Source organism: Pyrgilauda ruficollis, unplaced genomic scaffold (assembly GCF_017590135.1).
Source record: "Pyrgilauda ruficollis isolate IOZ18807 unplaced genomic scaffold, ASM1759013v1 scaffold95, whole genome shotgun sequence".
In the NCBI taxonomy this organism is placed as follows: Eukaryota; Metazoa; Chordata; class Aves; order Passeriformes; family Passeridae; genus Pyrgilauda; species Pyrgilauda ruficollis.
The window spans coordinates 266615-294381 of NW_024531599.1; the positions used below are offsets into that span (position 1 = coordinate 266615).

Below are 27767 nucleotides of genomic sequence, written 5' to 3' on the forward strand. Positions count from 1 at the left end.
ACCTAATCAGAATTGATGTGACTGAAGTACAAATCTTCATAATAATCATGCATTTACTGGCAGTGATTGGAGGACCACCTTTTTGGCAATCTCTGGTAATTTTGCTCGTGTTCTTATTTTATCCTTTGTAATAATCCTGTGGTCACTGAAGGACTCCTGCACATCTTGAGACAGTTTCACTTCTGCAGGAAGATTTCACTTTTTCTTATAAATGGAAACAGATTTTTGAATTCCGATCCCATGGAAGTAACTGTGGATTCTGTCTGTACCAGAGTCATTAAAGCAAGGTTATTTTATACCCTGTGCGTGCAGGTAAAAAGCTGTCAAACATGAACTTAAACCTTTGGTGAAATCCTGGCCAAAACCTAAATGAATTTCATGCAACAAACAGTGGAGGAATATTAAACTGGGAGGAGGATTTGGGGAAACTCTCAGAGAGCCAGTTGGGAACCATCAGTAGATAATTTGGCCTGAATGTGGCTGATGACTTGTGATTTGTGTAAGGGGACAACCCCCACTTGTCAGGTTTTTTCTTTTAAAAAAGATGATCCTGATTAAACGAGCTGCTGGCATAGCCTGGCTGCAGATCTCTTATTTATATCTATGTCTATATATATATCTATATATATGCTGTAGGTATGTTGATATAGGCTCACCAGGCCGTATCAGCTGACCGTTTAATAATAATGATAATTATAATAATAGGAATACAATAGGAAGTATTACTGAAGCCACATTGAGCTATCAAAATGGCATTGTCCACAGAAAAGCATGTGTGTGCATACATAAATTTAAAATATATAAGTTTACTGGAAATAAAATCCAAAGCATTGATTTCCTGAAAGGTTTTCCTAGTTTTCCTTCCTGGTTATTGATCTTCTCTCTGTATTTGGTAAATCCAATTCTTAAGGAGAAAGAAATCTTGATTTCAGTAACACCAAGAGATGGTCAAAAGTCCCTGAAAATCTTCACCCCAAATGGATGAATTTCTAATGTGCTCTATGTAATGGAAGCAATGAACCCACAGTATGTGGAGAGGATCCCAAATGAGCTAATCGTGGCTATCCTAATTTTGCTGCTTATGCTTTCAGGCTTAAAACCCTAAAGCCTTTAATTAATTCTATAAACTGCAAAGTAAATACCATATATACAGAATGGGGGTGGGTAGGTCTGATTACAAAATAAAAATTAGGCTACATGTCACCTTATTGGTGCCAAGTTTTCCAGAAATATTAGTGTGGCCAACATCCCCATGCAGCTACAATTTAATATTTTGTGTTATCAAGAGAATTTCTCAATTCCTGTTCTCAGTTTCCTTTAAAAAAAAAAGGGGGGGGTACAAAATGCTGCTACAGCAACCTCTGGCACAGTTCAGTAATGTTTATGTGAGCTTAGAAATGGATCTCTTGTTATTAAATAGCTTAAATAACTCTAAAATGGCCTTTAAAATAACTCTTTTCAGCAAAATCTTGAAATCTATCAGAAGTTCTGGGTTGCAGCAGCATTTGCTAAGGCAGCTCCCAAAAATATTTAACTGTTTTGGTTGGTGTAACAGAGCATTTCTCCAGAGAACAGCATTAATCAGGTCTCCCATGACAATCCTGTTTAATTCAATGAGTGTGATTTTGTGTTCATTTAGAGATAAATGTTGTGTGATTTATTTTGCTTGCAGAGCAAAATAAATCACACAACCCCTTCTCACCCAGCCCTCTCTAATCCTTTAATACTTGATGTGACTGCAAAATTGGTGGTTTGGTATTTTCTGTTTGCTTCTGTTTGGGAGAAATATGGAGTAGATGTGGTTGTGTACTCAAACATTCCACTTTTCATGGGAAAAGCAAAACACTCTGAACAGGCAAAATGCAGAGTTGTGAATTTTGGAAATTGTAGCTTTCATTACCTTTCTTTTAGTCCGTGTAACTGTGTGTGCCCGTCCTGACTCCCTCCTTTCCACAGTGTAAATTCTCTTCAAAGCCTGTTAAATGCTGCTCCCCGTGCTCCTCGAGCTGGGTAATTCCTGTGGGATGCTGAGTATGGCTCAGCTTGGATCATTTGGGACATGCAAGTAAAGCAAGGAAGCTTAGGGTAACTTGTTAATAGATTGTATATTTGGAGTTGATTTTCCTGCTTGAAGCAAGAAAAATGCTACAATTGCTGGAGTTTTCTCCCATAGGGTCTGGAATATGAAAAAGCACAAACACTTTGGGAATATGAAGCTGGAATTCAGCCCTCTGGAAGTTGTTCCTTGGGCAGATGTGACTGCAGTATATCTGGACAGCTCCAAACTCCAGCTGGGATCCAGCCCTGTGAGAAGGACTCCAGGATCCGAGTTGCCCAGCTGGCTGTGGGATTTGTGGGATTGGTGACAGGAGGAGTTCCTGGAGGAAGCAGGACTCTTACATGCTCCCTCCCTGCTGCTTCCATGAGCCCTTAGCTAGGCTCTGCTCTGGTCTATTTCCTCATCAATCCCTATTCCTTCTGTACAAAACTGATGAAATGTACTCTGGAATCCTGGCAGTAGTTTTCTGGCAAAGTATTCCAGTCTTGCTTTAACGCTGGCTCTGGCAACCGCTCCCGACTCCATCTGTTGCCTGCTGCCACTTGGTTATTGTCATGCCTGGGCTCTTCCCAAACAAAATCTGGAAGCATGGAATGGTTTGGTTTGGAATGAACCTTAAAGCTCATTCAGTCCCACCCCTTGCCATGGGCAGAGACACCTTCCACTAGACCAGGTTGCTCCAAGCCCTGTCCAACCTGGAATGCTTCTTTCCCAGGGTTTACCTGGATTCTGCAGCTCTCTGGGCAGTTCCATCTGTGATCAGTCTCAGAGGGTTGAAAAGAGAGCATCATATGCCTGTGAAAGATGTGACTGGTGGTGCTTCCCTGCACTGCTGACATGGGTTTGGGAAGTTCTGCCTGCATGTGGCTTTGGATGAAGCCCCTGGAATCACCAGGAAGGGCAGAATAATTGCAGGGACTATAGTGATACGTGGAATACCAGACAGGGAAGCCTTGCAGCTGTCTTCCAGTGTCCTCTGAGTTAAAATTCAGGGGCTGCAGTGCCACTTTTCAGGAACATTTCCCTCTCTCCCTCCAGTCAGAGGGAAAAAATAAAAGTAATCTGATATTTGCTTGATTTTGCTGCTTCCCACTTTTGGCTTTGTTGATCCTGTTTTGTGCACAGAGAATTTCAGCAGGTGCTGACTTCTTAATGCACTTCTGGCTTTCCCCTGCCAAATTTCTGTATGTGGTTCTTTCTCAATATTTTTTTTATTCAGACATGTTTTGCACTACTGATGCAGCTGCTCTGGAAGCCAAAAGGAGGGTGTTAAGAACCCAAAATTGGTCAAACTGGGTGTTAAAACAGTGGCCTTATCTTATCCTTCCCTGAGCATCCTTCTCCAGTGTTCTAGTGGTAGCTGGGAGTTCACGGGGTGTTTTTCCCAGCCAATTCCCTTTGTCTTGGGGAAATGTCAACCTTAATGTCTTTTGACTCCTGTAATGGAGTTTGCTACTGTTTCCTTTTGCTGGTAAAAGTCAATCCTGCCCCCGTTCTTTAAATACCGAAGTTCTGAGGCAGAGGCCAGCACAGGTACCTGCTTTTAGATGAGCTTGAGGATTCCTGAGCCTCTTGACATTAATGGATGATTGCAAGTAGTGTTCCAGTCTGGCAATTCAAGCCTTTTCTTTACTTGTCTTTATTTTTTCTCTACAATCTTGTAGGAAATGCCTTTTTTCTTTTTTGCCTTAGCAGGGTAGCCTTAGCAAGGGAGAAATATATTTGAGTGTCATGAAACTGGGCGGGGTTTGGGGATGGGCTGAACAAGACATGAAGGGTTAAAGCTCCTCTGGCTCTTAATTGTGCCCTGGAAAGATGAAGAGATTCAGTTGTTGAATGGAATAGAAAACTTAGGATCTTCCAGAACTATCTTCAAGCTCTAGTAGGGTTTGGACAAAGCTCTCAGGCACAGGGTTGCATTGTTGGGCTGTCTGTGGAAGAGCAGGGGTTGGACTGGATGCTCCTGATGGGTCCCTTCCAACTCATAATATTCCATGATTTACCTGCTGAAAGCTACTCTGAGAGTGGAATTAAAGAAAAATAGAAGCAACTTGACCTCCTTTGGCCTTCTGTTCCTGGCCGGATTCACTGGGGAGCCAAGCATTTATTCAGTTGAGTGCCATGACTTCAGTTGCTGAATAAAGAGCTTTTAGTAGTTGAATAGATACAGTTGGAAAGTTTTGGGTAGTTATCTCTAAACATTTGCTCCCATAGTATGTTTCCTGTGGTTTACTTTGGACTATTCTTCATTTCTAGTTTTTCCTGTTCTGCTTGAAACATGACTGTTAAAAAACGAAGGAAACTTTCGAAACTGCCCGTGCTTGTTCTCCCCTTCTTTAGCAACCTCATCCTTCCTCTCCTGGGTCACTGACTCTGATCTGACTTGTCTGATCTCTTTGCTTGCCTTGCCTTGCACAAAAGATTGGATCCAATACTTGAAAGGGTTTATTTGACCATCCCCAAGTGGCTCTTCTTCTGCCCAATTTGATCTTGACTGCAGCTTCAGGAAAGGTAATGATTCTCTCCCCTGGGATGATTTAGAGCAAGGTCTTGGATATCTCTGCTTTTGGTGTCTTTTCTCTGGTAACTGAACATAAGTCTGGCTTTTTGGGAAGCTTCATGGAAGCTTTTGGAAAATAAATTTTTCTCTGTAGAAATGTCAATCTTTGTATAGCAGAGAGAGAAGAGCAAATGTGTTGAAAAGTGGAGTGTTTGAGTGCACCTGAAATATTAACCCAAATTTGAGTTTGTACATATTTTAACTTCTTGTCTCTCTTCCATTAAGATTCCAATACTGAATATTCAGATGAAAATATTCCCAGCTCTTTGTACTGTGGCAGGAACCATATTCTCCTGTACAAATTACTTTGGTGTGATCTTCACGGGTGGAGTTGGCAAAAATGGATCCACTATAGCAGTGAGTACCTTGGGCTGCCAGTTCCTCCTCAGCACAGAGGCTCTTCAGCCACAGTTTCTATTTAACATAATCCCTCCTTCATGGAGAATATTTTCCCTTCAGCTTCTTGCTGACTTAGGAAAAACAAGTTAATATTGTGTGTGTAAGAATAGTAGATTTAGGAGTCAAAGTTTTAAAAATTTTGATTAAAAGTACTCATTGTACTTTGATACTTGTTTTTGAATTAATGAGATAAACAGAGTTATACAAATACACCCCTCACTTAAGAGTTCATAGAAAAATCCTCTGCAAAAATCCATTCAGAAAGAAATTTTTCAAGAAGATTCTGGGTTTGATCCTTCTGAAAGGTCTATATTATTTATATTACCAATGTAAAAGAATGAGTAGAGGTGTCTGCACAAGCACCTTCTGTTGCAGTGTTCTTGCTGCCTAAAATCTGATTTTTTTTCCCCAGCATCAGAAAGTTTCCACCACATTCTCAGCTGCTGCGTGCTCAAGTTTCACTACTTTTTGTTCCTTTTACCACCAGCATTCAGAAAGGTGTTTCTAATGTGATTTTATTTTTAACCCCTCATTTAACACCACATGAGGGGCTCCTTGAGGTTTCTTTGCAATGTGCACATTTATTAACCTCATGCTTTAATCTCACCACAGGGAACAAGTGTCCTCTCACCTTTTCTCCATATTGGCTCAGTGATCGCCTTGGCTGCAATGATCTACAAGAAATCTGCTGTGCAGCTCTTTGAGAGGCACCCCTGCCTCTACATCCTGACTTTTGGCTTTGTGTCTGCCAAGATCACAAATAAACTGGTGGTGAGTGCGCCAGAACCTTTCTGAGTCTTGTTGCAGGAGAACTTTTTGTAGATTATGGAGCTCTCTGGTTATTCCACTGAGTAACTTGCACTTGTTTATGCACTGAAGAGATACTCATGCTTTGCTTTAAGTAGCCTGAAGGTGCAGCAGAGTCTTCTTCTGTTTGGAAGGGCAGTGGAAACGTGGAGTTGATGCTGTGGTTGCACAGGCAGCACCAGACAGCTCAGTGCCGTTTCTCTCCCTTCCCCAGCTGTTAATTCACACATTTGCAATGTATTTGTGCACGTGTGAAGAGTTGGGCTGGAATCCCCCTCAGACACAAAGGGAAGGAAGGTTTGGCAGAAGGATGGGAGGTGATGGAGCTGCTGAGGTTTGGAGCACTTCCTGAGGGTTTAACTTGAAGAATTGGAGGGAAATAGGGGTTAAAATAATTAACAGGTTTATACAAGGGCAGAGGTGTCAGTGAATGAGGGTTAAACAGATCCTGCTTTAAAGGCCATCCCAGTTCTGCAAGCCTCTGTTGGGCTACTGTGAGCTGGGTCAGCGCTGGACTTAAATCACAGTGAAAGAGTTTAAATTCATAGTGGAGGAAAAGTTTAAGCTCACAGTGGAAGAAGAATTTCTTTCTTACCAGGCCCACTTTGGTGCTCAATTCCATCCCAGCTGTGCTGTGCAGTGAGGATGGAGTGTGGGATGGGTTCTGTGCACGTAGGGAGGTGAGAAGGGCACACTTGAACACCAAAAATGTTTATCAAATTGTAACCAGAAAGAGGTAGTGATCCTTATGGAATGGGAGAAAAAGAGGTGGAGAGAGTGGAACATCAAGTGTCCTTGACTTTTCAAGCTCTAGCAGCTGTGAGTTTTTGTTTCCAGGCTCAACTTTAAAAGTTACCAGTCTGCTTCCATTTCATTGTTTGGTTTCTGGGAGGAGGAAGAGGTGAGCTGGAAAACTTGTTTTTTTCCTGTGCTACATTCTCTGTTCTAATAAAAGATGCCTCTCTGCAAACCTTGCATCTCTCTAGCTGTGGAGCACCATGGTTCAAACAATATTGTTGCTGCCACTTGAGTATTTGGTATTTTGCAATAATGTGGCTTGAACTGTATGGTTTTGGCTTTGCGTGTTCTGAAATCACTTTGCTTTGGCTGGCATATGTTTATTTCTTAAACTTCTCTTTTTTTTAATTTTACTGCAGGTTGCCCACATGACCAAGAGTGAGATGTATCTGTATGACACAGCATTCATAGGCCCAGCATTGCTGTTCCTTGACCAGTATTTTAACAGCTTTATTGATGAGTATATTGTCCTCTGGATTGCCCTGGTGAGTCCAAGCTCATTTTATTAATTAGCTTTGCCACTAATTCATTGTGTTGGCTGTGCCAGCTGTATCCCCTGGAGGGGGGGTGGGTTTGAAGCTGGTGCAGAGCTGAGCAGGGTCACAGTGTCCCTGGTTTGGTGTTAGGACAGTCCTGGGCACTGTCTTTGGGGATGGTCTGGGTGAGGGGATCGAGGCTCTCCCAGTCAGTTTGCAGAGGACACCAGGTTGGGTGGGATGTAGATCTTCTGGAGGAATCTGGGCAGGCTGGATCCATGGCTGAGGCCAGCTGTGGGAGGGTCAGCCAGGCCAAGTGCCAGGTCCTGTCCTCGGGTCATAACACCCCCATGAAACGCTCCAGGCTGGGAGAAGAGTGGCTGGAAAGCTGGAAAAGGATCTGGTAGTTCTGGTAACAGTGGCTGGACATGAACCCACATGGGCAACAGCACCTGGGCTGTCACAGCTGTGGTGTGTCCAGAAGGCCTGGCGTGGTTCCCTGTGCTGGCACTGCTGGGGTAGCTCCAGTGCTGGGGACAGCTCTGGGCCCCTCCTGACAAGAGAGACACTGAGGGGCTGGAGCATGTCCAGGGAAGGGAGTAGAGCTGGGGAAGGGTCTGGAGCACCAGGAGCAGCTGAGGGAGCTGTAGGGGCTCAGCCTGGAGGAAAGTTCTGGCTCTGCACAACTCCCTGACAGGAGGGTTCAGCCAGGGGAGGTCGGGCTCTGCTGCCAGGGCACAAGGGCAAGGACGAGAAGAAACAGCTTCAAGCTGGGCCAGGGAAGTTGAGGTTGGATATTTGAAAAAAAAAAGTGCTGAAAGAAATAATCAGGCATTGGAATAAATTGCCCAGGGCAGTGATGGAGTCACCATACCTGGAAGTGTTCAAGAGGTGTCTGAATGTGGCACCTGGTGACATGGGTTAAGGGTGATTATGGTGGCTCTGGGGTGATGGTGGGACTCAGTGGTCTTGAAGGTCACTTCCAAACTTGATGACTGTGATAGTTTAAAATTTCAAAGCACTGTAGCAGATATTCAAAGCTTATATTAGAGTATTTTGCAGATGAGTGTTGCTGCATCGTTAGCAGGGTCCCTGTGATGGGCAATGTCAGGTTGCTCTGGCTATGGCTTAAGCTCTGGAATGTCTGCCATGACTGCAGCACCCATCCGGATAAACATCCTAAATTCAACTTATCTGGGCTTAACAAATGCACAAGTTTAATGTACAGGAACAGTGTTAACCTTTCAGTAAAATTGTGTTGATGTGATGGGAAAAGATGTGTGTGTGGTTATCACCATTCAGAGTTAATGGGGCATTTCACAGTATCTCTGTAGCTGCTGTAACTCTTCTCCACTTTCTGCTTGTAGAATTAAGAGTCTGTCTTGTCTTAGGTGGAAGAAAGCCCACAATTCCCAGAAACTCTTTAGGGAGTGATGCCCCATCCCTGGAAGTGTCCAAGGCCAGGTTGGACAGAGCTTGGAGCAACCTGGTGTAGTGGAAGGTGTCTCTGCCCATGGCAGGGGTGGAGCTGGGTGGGCTCTAAGGTCTCTTCCATCCCAAGCCAGTCTGGGATTCCGTGGTTATTCCCAGAGCTGGAGATTCAGCTCAATGGAGCGCAGTGCTCTGGTTATGGAGTGTGGGCTGTTCCACCCTGTGTGGCACACAAAGAACATGTGGGTGTAACTGTGGATGATTTTTTCCTGTGCAGATCCTGTCCCTGTTCGACCTGCTCCGATACTGTGTCAGTGTGTGCAACCAGATCGCTGCCCACCTGCACATCCACGTGTTCCGCATCAAGGGCTGCCCCACGCACTCGAACCACCACTAGGGATGGGAGCTGCCACAGGGGATTGGAGAAGGAGTTGGGTTTCTACAGGAATGGATGAAGACTTGTAGGAGACTAAGGCTAAAAGCAGATAAGAACAAAGTAATTTATAATAATCAATGTTGTATAACTTTTCTTCTTTGTTATCAGTAACACTCCTTAACTAGTCTCCTGCCTGAGAGAGTGAATTCCAAGTACACCCTAGTCAACTTTCCATGTAGTCAACTCTGTTGGTTCCAAGCCTGGGAAAGCATGCAGGAGGGAAATGCTCTGTCTTTGTAATTACCTTGATTACAAATTAATCTCTCTATGGTGAATGGATCCCCACCAACTGAAGTTTCTAATGTAGTATAATTACAGCTGCAATCTGACTTGCTTTTAATTTTAATATTTCATCATCTCTTAGTGAAATACTTGTTTAGTGTCCACTTGGAATTTATTTACTAAAGACTTGAGCTGGTAAAAACCCAGAGATATCTCACTAAGTTGTGTGGCTGCAGCAGCTGCCAAGTGGGAGCCAGGCTGGGGTGGTTTTTGCTCGTGCATTGCTGACAAAGCGGTTTCATGCTGAACAGGGTCCTGCGAGCCAAGGGGTGCCCGGCATGCAAAATAGTGTGGTATCTTTGTCAATTAATTTTATTTTTTTAAATAAACATTATCTAAAAAGACAACTTATTTCTCAATTTTCTTCAGTGGAAAAGACTATAAGAAAAAAAAATTTACTGTTTACTTTTTTATGTATAAAACTTCAGCAAAATTTCATTTCTGCTCTTAATAAACAAGAATTCTGAGAGCAACAGTTGTCTTGAGATGTATGTGTTGCTCTTTTGTGCTTAGACTTGTGAATGACAAACCTGCCTGTGGTTTAGAGAGTAGTTTTCCAGTGCTTTTATGTGGATCATGTCATTCCAAGATCTCTGAGAGCTTTGCTTGCTATATAGTGCAGTAAGTTTGGGTTTCTTTTTCTGTCATTATTTTCATACAATTTTAACTGTTGTGAACTGCATGAGGGACACTAAGATTAATGAAGAGTTTAATTGCATGTTAATGAAGTTCACGTGGTGCCACAGGCCCTGGCACTGAGGGGAACTTCAGCTCTGAGCAAAGGGGCTGAAGTACCGAGCAGGGAGTGACTTGGATCAGGATCTGCCTTGGCTGTGGGGAAGCTGCTGGGGACAGAGCTGGAATGCTGGGATCCCATGTCTGAAATCCCAGCCCTCGAACCATGGAGCATCTCTGAAGGTGGGAAGGAAATCCTTTGTGCTGGGAGCCCAGGCCAAGGCAGTGCCTGCGGACAATGACATGGCTCTGAAGGAATTAAACACACCTCATGGTCAGAAAAAAAAACAAAAACCAAAAAACCTCACACCTCAGTAAGAATAAATCAAAACTTCCCTCAGCTCCTGGAAGCGCTGACATGGATTTCCTTTGATACCCCAGTGATTAGAAAATGTGCTCAGGAAGTGGAGAGAAAACTCAGTTCCTGCAGTGCTTGGAGAGGTTTGAAACCCTTGTGCCCTCTCCCTGTGCAGTGCTCAGTGTCTGGTTGATGTGGACTGAGAGATTGAGCTTGCTTGTGTCCTGGCAGGGACAGGACTGGAGGGGGCATGGAGGAAGGTGGCTCTGGTTTAGTGGTTGCAGTGTTTGTGGGGAGAGACCAGGCTGGCCCTGCTGGGCTGTGCTAGCAGGTGGAGCAGACGTGCCAAGTCCTTCGGCTCAGCCTTGGACAGGGAAGTGCCCAGTCTTGTGGCTTCTGTGCTTGGAAGAGTCTTGGTTCCTTCCCACGAGGTGGCACCGTGTCAGCAAGTGAGGTGGAGGTCATGTGTCAGCCTGGGGGCACTGGGGGAATCAGGAACATGCTTGGGATGAGGAGGAGACTCCTGTAAGGCTTTCCCACTCCACCCTTGCACTCCCACTTTGAATCTTGTGAGCAGCAGTTTTATGGCAAGAGCAGCTGAGAGTTCTTTGGGGACCTGGCCCTGTGCTGGGGGTCCTGTCAGGGTCCCTGCCAGGCTGGAGCCAGAGAGGGGGATTGATTCCTGCATCCTGATACACCTGGGGCAGCTCCCAAGTGTTCTGGAGCTCTGCTCCGAGTACCTTGGTGCCAGGAGCATCTCCATGCATGAGATGACAGCTCTAGAATGGCATTTTTAGATATAAGTGGAATTCAGGGAACTCACTGAGTTTTAACAGCAGTGAGCTGGGGAGAGGGTTGATCTGGACAATGTGGCCTCTGCTACTGTCCTTCAAGGGCAGCAGGTAAGTCTGCAAGGGAAGAGAGTGGAAGGGTTTGAACATGCCCTGCACAAATCACGTGTTTCCTTTCATCAGCATAAAGTGGGTGCAGAACTGTTGCTTGGAAAGTCCCTCCCTGGAGTGTGAGTGGTTTCCTCGAATCAGAATCAGTCTGGTGGTTCATCAAGTCCAACCTTTGACCAAACACCTCCGTGCCCACTTACCCATTAAACAAGGAAATTCCTGCTCTGTCCTCAGGGCTTTAAGATTAGGCCACTCCAAATAATTTGTTACTAATACTTGAGACTGGAGAAGAACAAAAGCCTTTAAAGGGCTGTGCAGGACCTGACTTCCATGTGCAAAGCTAAAGCCTGTTGCTGTTCAGGAAATGCAATAGGACACTTTTTTCTGAGCTTTTCACTCCCTTGAAGTTTGGGTGCCTCCAGCCAATAAATAATTCCATTTCTCTGCTGAGGTAGTTCCAGTGTTATCAGGGAACAGTCACTGCTGGCAATCCAAGCCCTCTGAAGTGCTGCTGTGGCTCTGGGTATGGTGGCAGATAATGGAATAACGACCTTTCCACCTGCCTTGTTTGTGGCCATGGGTCACCTTAGATGTGTGTGTGGGGTTTAGATTGAGGACAGGGGAGTTGTGGGCTCAGCCTGATCTCATGATGGGGCCCTTTCACTTTCTGTTGTGTCGAGAAGACAGGAGGGAGAACTTCTGCAGCAGCAGCACCTGAGAACACGCCCTGTTAAAACAATACAGTTCTGCTCTGCAGGTTTTCCTCTCAGTTTATAAAGAGAAGCTGGAAATTTCCACTGGGTGTTGTGTTGGCTCTGTAAGAACTGCTGAAGGAGTTCTCTTGCTCTGATAGGGGGTTTAACACAGGAAAGGGGCAGGTCAGGACACCTCAGGGCCTCTTTCTGTGTCATCAAAGGATCAGCTTTGTTTCAAAGCACTGTTTTCCTCTTCCCATCCTACCCAGCTTGTCCCAGGTACCTCCAGTGCTGCTGTGACCTAGCTGTGAGTGTAGAACGGAGCTGCAGCAGAGTTTAATCATTTCCAGAGGGTGAGGACTACAGCAGTTCAGAGGTTATGGCCAGGTGGGCTGGGAGTAGGGTGGGAGCAGGGGCTGTTCCTGCCCTGGAGCAGTGGCTGTCAGCCCTGTGCTGGCTCCAGTAGGGTGAACCCTCCCAGGACTGTTTGCTGGCACTGAGGCCACTGGCAGAGGGTGACACATGCCAGAGCATGAAATTATCTTCCCCAGAGCAGCTGCATAGCAGGGACTGAGTCCCAAATCAGCAGTGGGGGCTGAGCTGCCTGCCGGCCGGGCCCCAAGTTATTTGGATGGTGTGAGTTGGCCAGTGCTCTGCTGGGAACTATGTTAACAATTTAGCAGAATAGATGAGCTCTTTCCAATTCAGGGAAACATTTCTTGGCACTGTTTTATTTACTGTTGTAGGCTTGGATCAAGTGTTGGGCAAATCTCGAACAGGAAGAAGGATTTAAAAATACACTGTGGGTTATGCTGATGTGCTGCAATGTGACCCAGCCCCAGTGTCCCTGCTCCCAGCAGCCCTAGCTGAGCCTTCCCAGTGTGTCCCCAGCAAACAGTCTGTTCACCCTTTGGGCATTAAAGGGAGGGTATTAAAGCCAGAATTCAACAAATACCTATAAAAAAAGGAGAGTGTCTTTTTACACAAGGAAACAGTGATATAATAAGGAGGAATGGATTTAAACTAAAATAGGAGATTTTTAGATGGCATGTTAGGATGAAACTCCTCTCTGTGAGGCTGGGCAGGCCCTGGCACAGGTGCCCAGAGAAGCTGTGGCTGCCCTCCAATCCCTGGCAGTGTCCAAGGCCAGGTTGGATGGGCTTGGAGCAACTGGGATGGTGGAAGATGTCCCTGCCATGGCAGGGCGTGGGACTGGGTGATCATTAACATCTCTTCCAACTCAAACCATTCTGGGACTTGATCATTCTAAGGCAGCTCCTGCCCTTCTGAAGCTGAAGTTCACCCTAGCCTAGCAGCTGAAGCACTGACTGCATTTTGAAAATTTATATATTTTTTGATTTAAGAATGCATTTTTGTGTATCTGTTTTCAGCAGTTGAGGAATAACTTTCTGTCAGTTTTTTCTCCAGGAGGAATGAAGCAATCACATAGTCCAGTCCCTTGGGTGATTTGTAATTGTTTCCAAAAGAACTACTCCCAAAACGACGACCACTTCCCAATTTCTCAATGAGATGGTGTTTGGCTTCACAACCAAAAGGTTTGGCATCTCCTCACAACATAATGAACAAGCAGGAGAAGGATAGGCAAGTGGCTGTTTCCAAAGGGATTGTTTATGATATGTGCCCTTGATTTTCCACACCATTTTCTGCTGTCAGTTGAAGTATGAAAAATAAATATGATAAATCCCCCCCCCCCCCCCCCCCCGCTTTTGTGCTGGCAATTGAAATAAGAAAAAAAAAAAATAAAAAACCCCCCCCCCCCCCCAAAAATACCACTAACCTTTAATTTCCTGTAGTTAACCCTGTGCTCTCTCTACTCATGAGGGGGAACTTGTGGGGCCAGAGAAGAAACCCCCAGTGCCAAAAATCCCCTTTTTTCCTAACAAATAATTCCTCTTCCCCCTCCAAACACATGAGGAAGCTGAACAAAAAATTGACAATTTTCTTTCAGCAGGGCTGGAGATTTTCACTGCTGTTTGTGCCCTATGTCCAGCCATGTTTCTGTCAATTTGTACCTGACTGGACAAAGGGTTCAAACATAAATATCCTTTATCTCTCTTATTTGGGTGGATGTTGCCCAGCTCTGAGAGTAAAAGCCAACTGGCAGCCTGGTGGATTTCAGTTCTTGTACAAAATCCCCCACTGGGGCTTCCAGTAGCACTGCAGAAGTTGTGTTAAACTGGATTTGGAACCAGGGGAGGAGGCATCAAGGTGCTCAGAGGGATGACGCAGCTGTGTTGTGAGGAGAGGCTGAGAATTGGTGTTGTTCAGTCTGGAGAAGAGAACCTTGAGGTGACCTAACTGTGTTTTCAGTACCTGAAGGAACCGCAAGAAGGATGGAGAGAGACTGTGGACAAGGGCCTGGAGTGACAGGACAAGGGTGGAGGCAGAGGGCAGGGTTAGATGGGATACTGGGGAGAAATTGTTCCCTGTGAGGGTGGGCAGCCCCTGGCACAGGTTGCCCAGAGAAACTGTGGCTGTCCCTGGATCCCTGGAAGTGTCCAAGGCCAGGCTGGATGGGGCTTGGAGCAGCCTGGGATAGTGGAAAGTGTGGAAGGTGTGCTCATGGCAGGGTGTGGAACCGAGTGATCATGAACATCCCTTCCATCCCAAAACAGTCTGAGATTCCATGATTCCAGGATATTTTTGATATTTTGATGCCTGGTGGGTACCAAGTGATGTGACAGCCTGGCTGTAACATCCCAGAGAGGAGAAGAACGAAACTCTGCCTTCATTTCCAGCCTTTGCTGGGAGAAGTACCTGGGCTGGGTTTCTGTGGATGGGACCAGTCAGATCTGCAGCCCCAGCCCAGCCTCCCTGCTGCAATATTTATTTCCTGGGTGAGTGTATTCAGAAAGGAGAACTGTCATTTAGCTTTAATCTGCTGCTGGCCTCACATTTCAGAGAGGAATTGCGAGGTTTTAAGAGAAGTTGGCACCAAGACCAGACCCAAGGAGGATGGTGACACGTTCTACTCTGGGATGGAACAAATCCTTCCTCCCTCCCTGAAGCTGTTGATCGGCTGTTTCCCCTTGACACCCCACAGCCATGTGGCCTTCACAGTTTGCTCCAGCACAAATAAATAACCTGCTGGAAATGAGTATTTTTGTTTCCTTGGAAAGCCAAACTTGGCTCTATGTGGCACCAGTGATGCAGCAGCTGAGAGAGAGGAAACCACTAACAACCCCCCACCTGCTCCTGCTGGTGTTCAACAATGGCTTAGTAAACAATATAAACCAGTTGTTAATAACAAAACCTCAGGAACTGTGCAATGGGATGTTCCTTATTTGCAAATCCCTGGTTTGTTTGAATGAGAAGTAACACTATTTCCTACTCATCCCTTTTTTTTCTCCCTTCTAATAATTACTCTAATCCCCTGTTGTCCTGCAGCCAGCCCTGGCTGCCCTCTGTCTGTGTGAGGTGTTGGGGGGACAAAAACTGTGCAGGGCCAAGCACTGGGAGTCACAGTCTGTCCCTGGAGCCACCACGATCGGGAAAGAAATCCCAGCCTGGCGCTAGTTCTGTGCAAAGAGTTTTCCAGTGCAATGATGCCCTGAGAAAGAAAGGCTGCTCAGTGCTGCACAGGCAGCTCAGGAGTCCCGGGTGGGCAGGAACAGAGTCCAGTATGGTGCTGCTGGCAGGGATGTGTCAATCCCAGTCCTGCTCCCCTTCTCCCACGCTGGACTTCAGGAGTCCCTTCTGTGCTTCTTCTGTTCATGGTACTCTATTATTTTCTGCTGGAAATACGCTGTGGAGGAAAAAAGGTCATGGGTGAGGTGCTGGTGTTTGGAATGGGGGATACAGGGCTGCCCTGCCTGAATCCTGGGAAGTGTTTGTGTCCCAAACCGTCCTGGGTTATGGAAACCTGCACCCACAGAGGATGCAGGGAAATATGGAAATGAAGTGTCCAAGGCAGGTTGGATGGGGCTTGGAGCAACCTGGGATTGTGGAAGGTGTCCCTGCCCCATGGCAGGAGGTGGAACGAGATGCTCTTTAAAGGTCCCTCCAACCCAATTTTTTGGAATTTTGGGATTCTATAAGTCTATGAAATGGGGGTGGTTACAATGCCACCCATTCCTCTCATCCAAAATAGGCTTTATTATGCTGGGTTAGCCAGAGGTTTTAACCCATGTGTTCACTCCTGTTCAGTTTTGTGTTTCCCACCAGCAAGAAAGGGAAAAAGCAATAGACCTAGCAAAACGCAAGAATGGTGATGTAGACTGGGAATACAATAAGAAAACAGGGATTGTGTCATCCCTCTCTTTCTCCCCACGTTTGCCCTATAAGGTCTCACATAAAAGGGCAGAGAAGCAGCCCCTAAGGCAGTGCCAGCAGGAGTGCCCCAGGTGGGGTGGCAGACCCCAGCCCAGGATGTCTCCATCCAGAAATACAGTTTTTGTGTGGTTTCCTCCACTTGCACTGCCCATTTGTCTGTGTCCCAGGCTGGGAGAAGGCTCAGCCCTGCAAATCCCCGGGAAGAGGAAAGGACCAGCTCTGCTGCCAGGGAGTTAGGGGCTGAGCTGAGTCAGGCTCTGGCAGTTGCTGCTGTGCCCAAGCCAAATGTTTGTGCTGCTGCCGCTTGTTTGCCTCTACACAAAGCTCCCAGTGAGCCAGCCCCAGCTCCAGGCAAGTGACAAGATCTAAAATGAATCATAGAGTCCAGAATCCCATGCTGGATCGAGTTGGAACAGACCTTAAAGCTAATCCAGTTCCAAACTCTGCCCTGGGCAGAGACACCTTCCACTAGATCAGTTTGCTCCAAGCCCCATCCAAAGTGGGCTTAGACACTTCCAGGGATGGGGAGTCACAAATGAGGATTTTAAAAATTTTTTTTGTTGCTTGACAGGTATGGAGAAATGAGGCCATTGAGAGTAAACAGGATCTACTCAGTGCCCTGAGCACCCCCAGCTCGGGCTGCATCCCATCCCTCACCAGGCACGAGGCGTCTCTGCCCCTAAACCAACCAGCCCAGGGTTCCACAGAGCCCACCCGCCAGGGGAGGGGACCAGAAATGGGACCATTACCTTCCTGTGGGATCCTGCTCTTCTCCGCTTCCTCAATAAATAGGGAAAACATGTTTGTCTTCACGAACTTTTTCACCAATCTGCGGCAGCTCTTGGAGGCGATGGCCTTGCAGAAGGCTCGTTCCTGGAAGCTGCCGGAGCCGCTCCTGCCCCACTTGATGTGGGAGCCGTAGTGCCCGACCAGCCGCACAAAGAAGTGCACGAAGGCTTCTGACACCAGGGCGTTCACCTGCTCCGAGGCTGGAAGGGGACACGGAGCACGAGAGGTGGGGATGAGACCTCTGAACACAGACAGGAGGGGCTGATTTTAACCTGGTCCGTGTGTGTATCCCAAGGAGTTACTTGCTTAGAGCCTTCCTCTGCCCCTAATCAAGGATCAGACTAATTTTGCCGAGGGAACCCTGGCTTTCCAGGGTGTTGCTTTCCGATGGCAGCATCTTAATGTTCTAAATATTAGTAAAAATCCATTTTTCCATCAGGATTATCTGTTCCTGCTCTTGTGTTTCAAAGAACAGAGGAAAACCCAGGGGATTACCCCTGCAAATGGGGAGAAACATCCCAGACCAGGTGACTTTAGGAAAATCCCTTGGCTGAAGTCTCTAGCTGTGGAGAGGGCAGATCAGGGCTCTTTTACCATCACAGACATCCTTACTGTGCACGTTGTTGTTGTTGTTGTGCCTGTTCAGAGATATCAGCATCTCGTTCTGCAGCTTTCCAGGCAGGATCTCCTCCTCATCCCCCACCTGGAAGGCAATGGGGCTGTGAAGCACTGGACAGAATCCAGCTCAGGGGGCTATGGGCTGGTGCAGCCCATCAGTGGGGCTTTCAAAGCTCATTAATCAATCATCATCACAATGTCCTGCAGAGATGTGGGTGTGGGATATCCAGTGCATGGACCCTGCTGTTCTGGCTCAAAAGCCAGAAGCAGTGGCTGTAGACATCCCGACATGGGATGTTCCCCCTAGGAGGGTGCCACTGAGGATGGGTCTGCCCCCAAAATCATAGAACCACAAAATCCCAGATAGGTTTGGGTTAGAAAGAACCTTAAAGCTCATCCCATTCCACCCCCTGCCATGGGCAGGGACATTTTCCACTAGACTACATTGCTCCAAGCTCTATCCAGCTTAGCCTTGGACACTTCCAGGGATCCAGGGGCAGCCACAGCTTCCATGGGCAATCTGGGCAAGGGCTTCACCACCCTCACAGGGAAGAATTCCTTCCCAAAATCCCATCTAACCCTGCCCTCTGGCAGTTTGAAGCCATTTAAAAATGTGGAAGCTGCCAGGTAGCTGACACCAAAGGAGAAAAGGCCCTTCCTGGGGTTATCCAGGCCACCCCCAGCCCCACATCCACACAGGGAGGACCTACCGCCCGGATGATCTTCCCTTCACAGAGATCAACTATCAGAGCCTGAAAGAGAGCAGGGAGTGAGCAGGTTTAGCCCTGCCACGGCACGTGGGCTTCCTCCCACCCATTTGGGGATGGGACTGGTGTGTCACCAGCCCATGAGGGTGGCAGGAGAGGGATCAGCCCCTCTCTGCAGGAGGGACCTGGACAGGGGGACCAGGGCATTTCCCACAAGGACAATTTTTGCTGCAGGTTTGGTGGCTTGTCCCCACACAGCTTTCCTCTGCTTCGAGACAGATGAGCCCAACAGCAGCTCCTGGAGCACAGGGGCAGGGCAGCTCACAGGGGAATGTGGAGGTAACACCCCAGGTGCCAGCAGGAGGGGACATGGAGGATACCCTAATTTCCAGCCTCCCTGGGTAGGAAAAGGACACAATCAGAGCCTCTGGCCCCAGGGCCAAGCCAAACCTGGGGACATGGATTCACTGATGGCTCCATCCAGCTGCCCTCCCCTCCGGATGAAATACCTCCTCCATTGGCTGCTCCAGGACCCGCTCCAGGTGCCGCATCTGGATGCCGACCATGAAGGGTGTGGGGCAGCACACAGTGTCCAGCAGGCACTCGGGGACCACGGGGATGTAGGTGTGAGCCCAGCTGAAGGGGTACAGGAGAGCAGCCACGGCGTGGATGCACTGAGACAGGACACTGTGGGACAGGCAGCCAGTGGTGATACCATGGCGGGGAGGAGGGAACAGCCCACCTCAAGCTCTGCTGTGTCCTGTGCCACTTCAAGGGCACTTTTTATGGGCATTTTTATAATAAAGAGATCAGGACTCACCTCAGCTCCTCAGCCAGGAAAATGAGCCGTCGCTCCAACATGGCAGAGGCGAAGATGTGCAGGATGAGGTGAGGGCTGAGACGCTGGAGCAGAGCCTGGAACTCCACATGCTCCAGGTGGGCATCCACAGGCCGTGTGAGCTCGATGAGCTGCCAAGAAAGAGCCATGGAACCCCAGCTTAGGAGGGGCAACACTCCCCCTGTCCTGCCCTGGCTTCCTGAGAAGGTGATTTGGAAGCAATTAATGACCCAGCGTTTGCAGCATCTGTACTGTGTCCATGTACAAGGGACAAACCCCATTTCACACTGCCAGGAGATTCAGCCTGTGCAGCGCTGAGAGCTCAGGGAAGCCATCAGTGATGGGCACTGTGGGGCTCCTTATTTGGGCACTGGATTTTTAACCCAAATGCCTCTTTTCTCTAGTGCTCCCAAGTCCCTGGTAGGGCGTGGCATGTCCCATCTCAGTGTCTGAGAGGTCAGCTGTGAGCTGCCAGGAAGGGAGGAGTGGGGAGGGCATGACTCCTACAAATGCCACAAAACCTTCCTCTAATGTCTCTCTGGCAGGTCAGCCTGGCAATTCCTGGCTAAGATGAAAAAGTGAGGGATCTAACAGATATTTGCAGGCGGGCTGGCTACTCAGCTTCATTTGCCCACAAGTCTCCCAATTCCATCAATCCCCATGGCAGGCAGACATGGCGAGTACTGAAGGATTAACAGGACCATGAAGCTCAGGACACAGTCCTGGCCCTTCCCCCCATCCTTCAGGAAGAAAATCCCCTTCTCCACGTGCTTTTCCACCAAAGCAGCATTTTCCCAGCCAGCAGCATCAGGCTTGGCTGGGCTCCATAGCCCCTTTCCAGCACAAATCCTGCCTCATGCCCATCTCAGCCCATGCAGTACTCAGGATTTATTTCCCCTCCTTTCCTGATCTCAGTGATCTCCTTGCTCCAGACCCTTCCCAGAGCCCCAGAGTGCAGCTCTTTTGAGGAACATCCTCATTCCTCCTCCCTCTGGCACACCAGGCTGTGCTTCCAACCATGGCCCTGGGACAGAGCATTGAGCAACCTGCAAAGTCTTGCACAAGCTCCCTGGATTAAGAAATTGCTTAGACCACCAGCTGATAAATTGCTCTAGAGAGCAGGGATCCTGCTTTCAGGCCACCCCTGGCACATCCATGGAATGCTCAGCATTGAGGATATTTTTCCCAGTGCCAGAGTGGATCTTACCTATTTTTCCAGTTTGGCTTTACCACAAGTGAAAGAAAAAGCAAATTAAAAAGCTATGCCTGTGCGAGTCTGGGCTGTGTGTGGGCGCAATGAGATCATCTCATCCTTGCCTAGATCAGATCTTTTCTCTACATGAAAAGACTGGGCTTGTCACACACCTGCACCTGCCTGGGGGGCTAAACCAGGCAGGAATCAAGACTGGGAGTTGAGTATAGTGGTACGGAGAAGAATATAATGATGCAATCATGGAATCATCAGGGCTGGAAAAGCCCTCTAAGATCATGAACTCCATGTTCACCACAAACCCCCATCCCCAAGTGCCACATTCACATGTGTTTTGAACACTTCTAGGGATGGTGATTCCACCATGGTGCTGGACAGGCGCTGCCAGTGCCTGACCACCTCTTTTGGCAAGAAATTTGCAGCCCAGAACAGCCCTTGCACCACTGTGCTCCCCAGCCTGCCAGAGGAGCAGACACTGGCTCAGGAGCAGCTCCCAGCCCCTGGCACAACAGGCCCCTCCCAGGCCCTGGCACAGCATCCTACATCCAGCCCCTGGCACAACATCCTGCTCTGGCATCAGGGCAAGGCAAGTCCCAGCACAGTGTATGGAGAGGTTTTTGTACAGCCAGCTCCAGCTTCAGGCTGGAGGAGCTGCAGAGGTTTCAAAAATGGAGCAGCATGCCCTTGGGATGGGCTCCATCCTCATCCTCACTGCTCTCCTCCTGGATCAGGAGAGAGATAACACCCATATTCCCGAGCAATGAGGCCCCTGGCAGCCTGACCCACCCTGCCCTGCTATGGTCAGCATCCCTGGGTGCTGCAGGGGTGGAGGATGCTCCCAGATGTCAACCAGGAGGTGCCCCCGGGTCCCCCACCAACCTCTGTGCCCGACTCGGGGATGAAGCTCTTGATGGTGACAGTTTTCCCTGGAGCTGGGAAGGGTGATTCCCGAAGGCCCTGCATGAAGGGGTAGATCACTGCCATGGAGATCTGGCGCCTCTTCTCCACCTCGTCCAGGATCTGGGTGAGAAAGATAAGAGTTGGGAATCCCCAGCAGATAAAGGAGAAGTTGCCAGGGCCACCACTGGGCCAGAGCCACCATGTCCCTACCTTGGAGAAGAGCCCAAAGCAGCCCAGGCAGCTGATGATGCAGAAAACCTCAGGGAGTCGGACACCACGCCCAGATGGCTGGAAGAGTGTGGGAAAAGGATTTGAGCATCTCCCAGCCCCCTGCACCAGCCTCACACTCTCCAAAGGGATCCTCACTTGCTCCCCTCAAATTTCCAGTCACTCACTGGGAGATTTTCAAAGCTAGGGCCAAGGCCAATGATGCAGCTGATGTGGGAAAAGCAGAGGGTGCCCAGAGAAGGTGATTTGGGTGCCTAAGCTGTTAACTATTTTGGTGCAAAGTCCTTTGGCATATTTGCAAACTCTCCTCTCACCCAGGCACACATTCTCCAAGACACCCTGCCCCACCATCCTTGGGGTTAATCCTGACACCAGCTACAACAGGGCCATTGGGATAAGTTCTTTGGCTTTTTTTCCCTTTCCAACTGGACTATCCTGGGTCTGTTTGCTCTTTTCAGCCCTCCAGACATCCAGTTCCAACAGCCTGAGCTCATGCCTGGATGCCGAAATGGGAAGGTTCACCAGGATGAAGGGGTGGTGGATCCAGCTGTTGCCCAGGCTGTGGTATGTGGGATGTCCTCCTGGATTTATGTCCCTGTTTAAAGCAGCAGCCAGGGAAGACCATTGCATCTCAGAGCCCCTGAGCTGGTCAAACCCATGAGTTGAGAAACAGCCACTGCTCAGATGCAGTTTTTGGGGATGGGGCTGAGGGCTCCTATCTCCTTGGTACCTGGATGGCTGCACTGACATTCCCATCCTGATCCCAAGTGGGATTTGCAGCCATCCTGACTACTGCAGACATGGGAAAGGAGCCGGGGAAGCCATGGAAGCCAGTGGGGAATCATAGAACTGTTAAGTTTGGAAAAGCCCCCCAAGATCTCCAAGTCCAACAGTAGTCCAGCACCACCACATTCACCCCTAAACCGTATCCCCATGTGCCACATCCACAGGCTTTGTGAACACTCATTGTTTCCTCCATCCAACATCTGAGTTTTGCCTCAGCACAGAGCTTTAAAAACCTCTTTGGGTACCCTCTTGCTGCTCGTCATCACTGCGGCCGGGCTGGTGGCTTCCTGAGGCCCCACAAGCTGAACTCTGGGCCTGGCAGGAGGTGACGTGTCCCTCCGTGGGGAGGGGGTGACACCCCCGGTGGGTGTGGGGTGGGGAGGGCTCACCAGCAGCCGCCTGCAGTAGCCAATCTTCCTGCTGCCATCCACGTTTGTCAGGACAAAAGAAAAGGTTTCGCTGCAAGGAGAGAAAACAAGGGGCTGGGATGAGCTGGGATGGACTGGGCTGGGCTGGGCTGGTCCTTCCAGCCCTCAGGAGTCCAACAGCAGTGGGGACCCCAGCCCAGACCCTGCAGTGGGGCAGGTACCTGGTGAACTCAGTGATAGGTGCCCAGTTGTTGCCGTCGGGGAAGCAGAAGAGGGGGATGGCTTGAAGGAGACGTTCCTCCTCCTCCTTCTGGCCCTTCAGCAAGTTCTCGCGCTGGATGGAAGTGATGCCAAGAGTCAGGGAGATGGAGGGTCCCCATTGTCACCAGGAATGGGGTGGGATTCAGTGGAATGAGGTCTGTCCCAAAGCAACCCCTGGCTCTGCATGATGCAGAAGGAGCCTACACATGTCTGGACAAGCACCTCCCAAAAATCCAAATTTTGACTTTGGACAGTGAAGCAAAGCAGAGGGACCCTCTGCAAACTGTGATCTCTTCCTGTGCCACCTCCCTGAGATGTGACTTCCCCACTGTGGTCTCCCTTTTTGGGTCAGGAGGCCAGGGAGAGCCCCTGGAGTTTCCTCCTGAGGTTTGTGGCCTTTGGTTGGGATCATGGGAAGGGACAGATGGTCCCAGCAACCCCAACCCAGGGCAGGCAAATCCCTGGGGTCTGGGACTGTGACTCAAGAGCATGGGGCACCTTTCTCCTTCCATAGCTTTAATGATGGGGAAGGAACAACATCCCTTTCTCCTCTAAATGTGGAAAACTAATCTTATCAAAAACACAGGACTAAATACCTTTGGGAATTGGTAGGTTATCTTGGGTTCATAATGTCCATCTGGCATCTTCTTCAGTGACACCACCACCAGGTACTCAAAGAAGAACTGCCCAGCAGAGTAGAAGACTGAGCTTCGCTCTCCCTGCTTCCCCTGTGGTACCTGTGGGGGGGTGTTTTCTGCAGCAGAGGCCCCATCTTTTCCTTCTGAAGCCAAAAAGATCCCAAAAAAATCTGATCAGAGTCAATGAAAGGTCTGAGGGCAAGGGCGGAGTTGCAGAGTTCCATGTGAACTGGCTGAAGGGAACCAGGTCCTGGTGCCCTGACACCCCCAGCCTTCCTTTGCCCCAGCCCAGTGAGGGCAGAAGGATGCCCAGAGCAAAGTGGACACATGGAATGTGGAGAGCAGATGGACTCTGCATTAAAGATCTGCAGGGAGGTGTGTGACTGCGTTTATAGCAGTTAATTGTATCCTCTTAGGAGAAGTAAACAGCAACAAACCAGCCCAGATCTTGTTTGAGCACCTCCCAAAGCTCCAGTCAGATGAATCCCAACCCTGCCAGGTGTCCTGGGAACTGCTGATTGCAAATGAGCTACTCGAGGGTTTTCCCTAAACCAAAGCAAAGCAGTTCCTGGAGATTACACCCCAGTTCTTGTTGGGCTGGTTGGGGAGGGCAGCTGGGAAGCATCAGCAGTCACACCCTGAACAACCAGGAATAGGAGGGGAAAGAGCCCCATCCAGCATCTCCAAGGGCCCTGGGATGACCACAGTGGGACAGTGAGACCCAAGGGCTGGAAAGGAGTTAAATGCCAGACAGAGACTGCAGCCAGGCCATGTCACAGCTCTTCCCTCTCCCAGAGGCCATTTCTGCATCCCTTTATACCTTGTTCTTGATACAGAAACTGTCCCATCTCTGATTATGGTGGGGAGCTGGAGCAGAAAATTTGAGCTGCTCTTTTAGGAATAGCAAGGAAAATAAATATGTGGCTGGATGAGATTACTGGCTCTTGCAGTTTGTCCCCAGACCCCAGAGTTTGTCCCTGGGCTCTTCTAGTTGTGGCTGGTTAGGGCAAGGCATGGCTGTGATCAGCTATTCCCATTATCCTTCTCCATGTATGGCATCCTACTCCAAAAGCAGTGCTGGTGGACACCCTGCCCACATGTCCCTCCAGCTCCAGAGCTACCTCCTTTAGTCTGGAAACACCTCTCCAGCCTTTGTTCCAGGTCACTGGGAGCTGATGGGAACCGCAGGCTCATAGGAGGAGGTGACACTCATGGTCCCATCACAGAATGTTCCTTCCCAGGCACCAGAAATTCCTTTCCCAGCTTGGAGTGGGGGGATGCTCAAAGCCACACCTTTGTGCACCCTGGGGCTGCCCCACCTCCACATACAAGGTCCTTCCTCTTTGGCAAGGCAAAATTCATCCCAAAGAGGACCCTTTGTGGCAGGTGAAGGATGAGACCTGGCTGAGGATACCTCTGGCTTATCCTCATTGGGGATCATCCTGGACCTGCCCAGTGAGGTGCTCCAGGCCAGGAAAAAGGTGACAAGATGTGCATTGCTTCTCCTGCTCTTCCTTGGGATGCTCCAGCAACAGCTTTGGTCTGCTCCCACCTCTGACCCAGGCAGGGGATTGTTGTTGGGGGGACCCCAGGGAAGAAGGCTGTGTCATGGGAGGGCTGCTGGTGTCCCCCAACCACGTTGGACACTGGCATTGGCTGTTTTCCCATCACCAAGGCAAGATGAAAGTGCAGTTAAATCCTGCCTATCCAGTCCCATTATGCATTTCAGAGAACAACAGATCTGCTCTTCAGCAAGGACTGCATTTGCATTTTGTCCATGGGGTTTACAAGCAAACAAGCCAAACCTGCTGCTCTGGAGAGCCTGGCCTTGCCAGGCTACAGCTCTGCCTCTCACACGTGGAAGTGTGGATCCCTCAGCAGTGCCAGGTCTGGCTGCAAAGCCCTCACTGGCAGAGCCTAAATCCCTCCAAGACCAGAACTCCCATCCCAGGGCTGGAAGATGAGCTCCAGGGATGTATGGAGTGAACTGTCAGGCAGGCTGAATGTGGCGTCAGAGATCCCAGCGCTGCCCCAAACCAGCAGGGTTCGCAGTGCCTCGTCTCCCGGGAACATAAGCCAGGGTCTCAAGAGCCAATGACTCTCCCATAGCCCGTGTCAGGAAAATTCGGGGAGCACCCCCAGCCCCCCCGCAGTGGGTGAGAGCATCCCCTGCGAGGAAGGGAAGGAGGCCAGGGGTCTCTCACAACTCCCGGATGGAAAGTGGCTGGCGGTGACGTGGATCTTCACCCTTCCATCCACCGGGCACAGAGAGGGCAAAGGCTGCCGCGGGCTTTTCTTATCGCCGAGGGCTGCGCTCAGCTCCACTCCGCCTGTGGCACAACCGGTTTCTTTCTTCCCGGAAAACTCCCGACCTCTGGTGTGACAAGGTTTCCCGACCTGGTTTGCGGGGGAGCTCGGCTTCCCGTGCCGCCCAGCTGCCCACCTGCCCCAGCGGAGAGGAAATGGCTTTGGCTTTATCAAACCTCGGGCAACATCGAGCTCATGCGGGAGCCAGAGCCAGCACAAAACAGACGGGGAGGGGAGCGCACTAGATCCCCCAGCCCATAGATTGCTACAACCTGCTTTGTTCTGCCTTGAGATACGGCAGCCAGAAAACTCTGATGATCCTTTCAGTATCTCGGAAAAGATCACAAATCCCAAACGACCAATTTCTGCAGCGCCTTCTGAAGGCTCTGCAACACCCACCTGTCCTGAGGGGCACCGTCCCCCTCGTGGGTCCCCCCATGGATACCCTCACGCGTGTCCCAGATGCCAGGCGCCGGCATGCCCTGCGATGCCTTGTCCAGCGGGGATGTGGGGGATCTGTGGGGCCGCGCCTGCGGCTGGGGTGGGCTCAGTTGGGAAGGGGTGGGCTCCCGGGAGAGGGAGTGCAGCTCTCGGGATGGGCCGAACACCCGAGAAGGGAGCAAGAGATGTGGTGAGTCCCGGGGCAGCCGGCCCGGGCTGGGCTCCCTGGGGTGGGGTGCGAACGGGCAGGGCTGGAGGGACCGAGCCGCTGCCGCCGGTTGCACCGGGCGCAGTCGCGCTGCGCTGCCCGGGAACGTCCCCGCTCCGCCGGCAGCCCTCGGCTCCCGCAGCCGCGGCACCGGGGATGGACCTGTCCAAACACCGAAACTGACACCGGCACCGGCACCTCCCGCAGCCCCTCCCGCCCCTCACCTCGGCGGCCGGCGCGCCGCAGGCTCCGTCGCAAGAAGTTGCCGATGGAAGCCATGGTGGCCCCGGCGCGGTCCCGGTGCGGCCCCGGCCCGGCGGGGAGGGCTCGGCTTCCGCCCGCCGCGCTTTCGCTTTCCCGGGGGAGGAGGGACGGCACGGGGCGGAGAGGAGGAGGAGCGGGGAACCGGGCAACACCTGGCACCGGCCGGGCACGGGGGACTCGTCCGGGGAGAGGGGCACTGGGGCACGGGGTAGCCCAGGAAACCGGGAGAAATGGGCATGGGGGGCCCGGGAGCATCGGGAATGAGGGGAGCAGGGAGCCGGGGATGCCAGGAGGAACTGGGGATGAGGCATCCGGGAGTACAGGACATGGGGGTAAGGGAGGAACTGGGGATGGGCGATCCAGGAGTACAGGATATGGGGGTAAGGGAAGAACTGGGAATGGGAGTCCTTGGGAGCACTGGGGAGGAGTCGGGAGCACCTGGCACGGAGGTCCTGGGTGGAACCTGGATGCGGGGGTCCTGGGAGTAGGGGGAGGCAGGAAGACCTGGTTGCAGAAGAGCAGGAGCACCGGGCACGGGGGTACCGGGAGCACTGGGATCTGAGTCTGAGCGGGCACGATGGTCGTGGAGGCAGCGGGAATGGGGGAGCTGGGAACACCCCGAGTTATAAGGATGCCAGCAGGAGCCAGACATGGGACATCCAGGAGAATGGGCATGGGGACACCTGGAGCACCCGACACAGAGGGAGCTGAGCATCCCCTCAAACGGGGCTGGGCATCCTAGTGGGGATCCGGCCTAGGCTGGGGCACAGGGCGTGACTGGGCACAGGGTGGGTGGGAATCGAGGCATGGACACTTGGAACAAGGTTTGCCCTGCATCACAGGGGACAGTCATTCCCCAGTGCTACAACGTTGCCCAAACCTTGCTTCAGCCTCCCAGCCTCCGCCAAGTCATTTTTTCCCCGGGACCCCACCAGTGCCAGGACCAGTGCCCTGCGCAGCCTCTGTGGGGTCTCAGCCGGCGCTGACCCGTCCCCCCAGGGTACAGATGCTTTGGTGTCTCTCTCTCTGTGCC

The 27767-nt window shown here is 50.2% G+C and overlaps 2 protein-coding genes across 6 annotated transcripts in view; one reads left to right on the top strand and one right to left on the bottom strand.

The window, feature by feature from the left end:
* Positions 1–9617, top strand: part of CEPT1 (choline/ethanolamine phosphotransferase 1) — a 32292-nt gene extending 22675 nt beyond the window's left edge. For 2 of the 4 annotated variants that reach the window (XM_041489547.1, XM_041489546.1), the window contains exons 5-9: positions 11–95; positions 4845–4976; positions 5631–5789; positions 6983–7108; positions 8808–9617. In XM_041489547.1, coding sequence (XP_041345481.1) covers positions 11–95; positions 4845–4976; positions 5631–5789; positions 6983–7108; positions 8808–8927 — 622 coding nt within the window. In that variant the 3' untranslated portion in view covers positions 8928–9617. The remainder of the gene's footprint in view (positions 1–10; positions 96–4844; positions 4977–5630; positions 5790–6982; positions 7109–8807) is intronic. The other 2 variants (XM_041489548.1, XM_041489545.1) reach the window with 1 other exon arrangement.
* A 5798-nt stretch (positions 9618–15415) lies between these two features.
* DENND2D (DENN domain containing 2D) lies at positions 15416–26837 on the bottom strand. Of its 2 annotated transcripts, XM_041489550.1 has the most exons (12): positions 26695–26837; positions 23473–23657; positions 22837–22949; positions 22637–22706; positions 21444–21521; positions 21213–21353; positions 19106–19254; positions 18795–18972; positions 18289–18330; positions 17573–17663; positions 16921–17160; positions 15416–15644 (listed from the first exon to the last, which is right to left on the bottom strand). In XM_041489550.1, exons 1-12 carry the CDS (start codon positions 26747–26749, stop codon positions 15583–15585), a joined length of 1404 nt encoding a protein of 467 aa, XP_041345484.1. In that variant the 5' UTR covers positions 26750–26837; the 3' UTR covers positions 15416–15582. The 2 variants fall into 2 exon arrangements, with proteins under 2 accessions (XP_041345484.1, XP_041345483.1); XM_041489549.1 differs by lacking the exons at positions 15416–15644; positions 16921–17160; positions 17573–17663; positions 18289–18330 and adding an exon at positions 18339–18682 and having other exon boundaries at positions 26695–26815.
* Between the last annotated feature and the right edge of the window lie 930 nt (positions 26838–27767).

Coding starts and splice junctions, on each gene's coding strand:
- DENND2D (XM_041489550.1), bottom strand. CDS start 26,749: ATGGCTTCCATCGGCAACTTCTTGCGACGGAGCCTGCGGCGCGCCGGC. Junction 21,522..22,636: donor GCTACTGCAGGCGGCTGCTG/GTGAGCCCTCCC, acceptor ACACTCTTCCAG/CCATCTGGGCGTGGTGTCCG. Junction 18,973..19,105: donor TTCCTGGCTGAGGAGCTGAG/GTGAGTCCTGAT, acceptor CCTGTCCCACAG/TGTCCTGTCTCAGTGCATCC.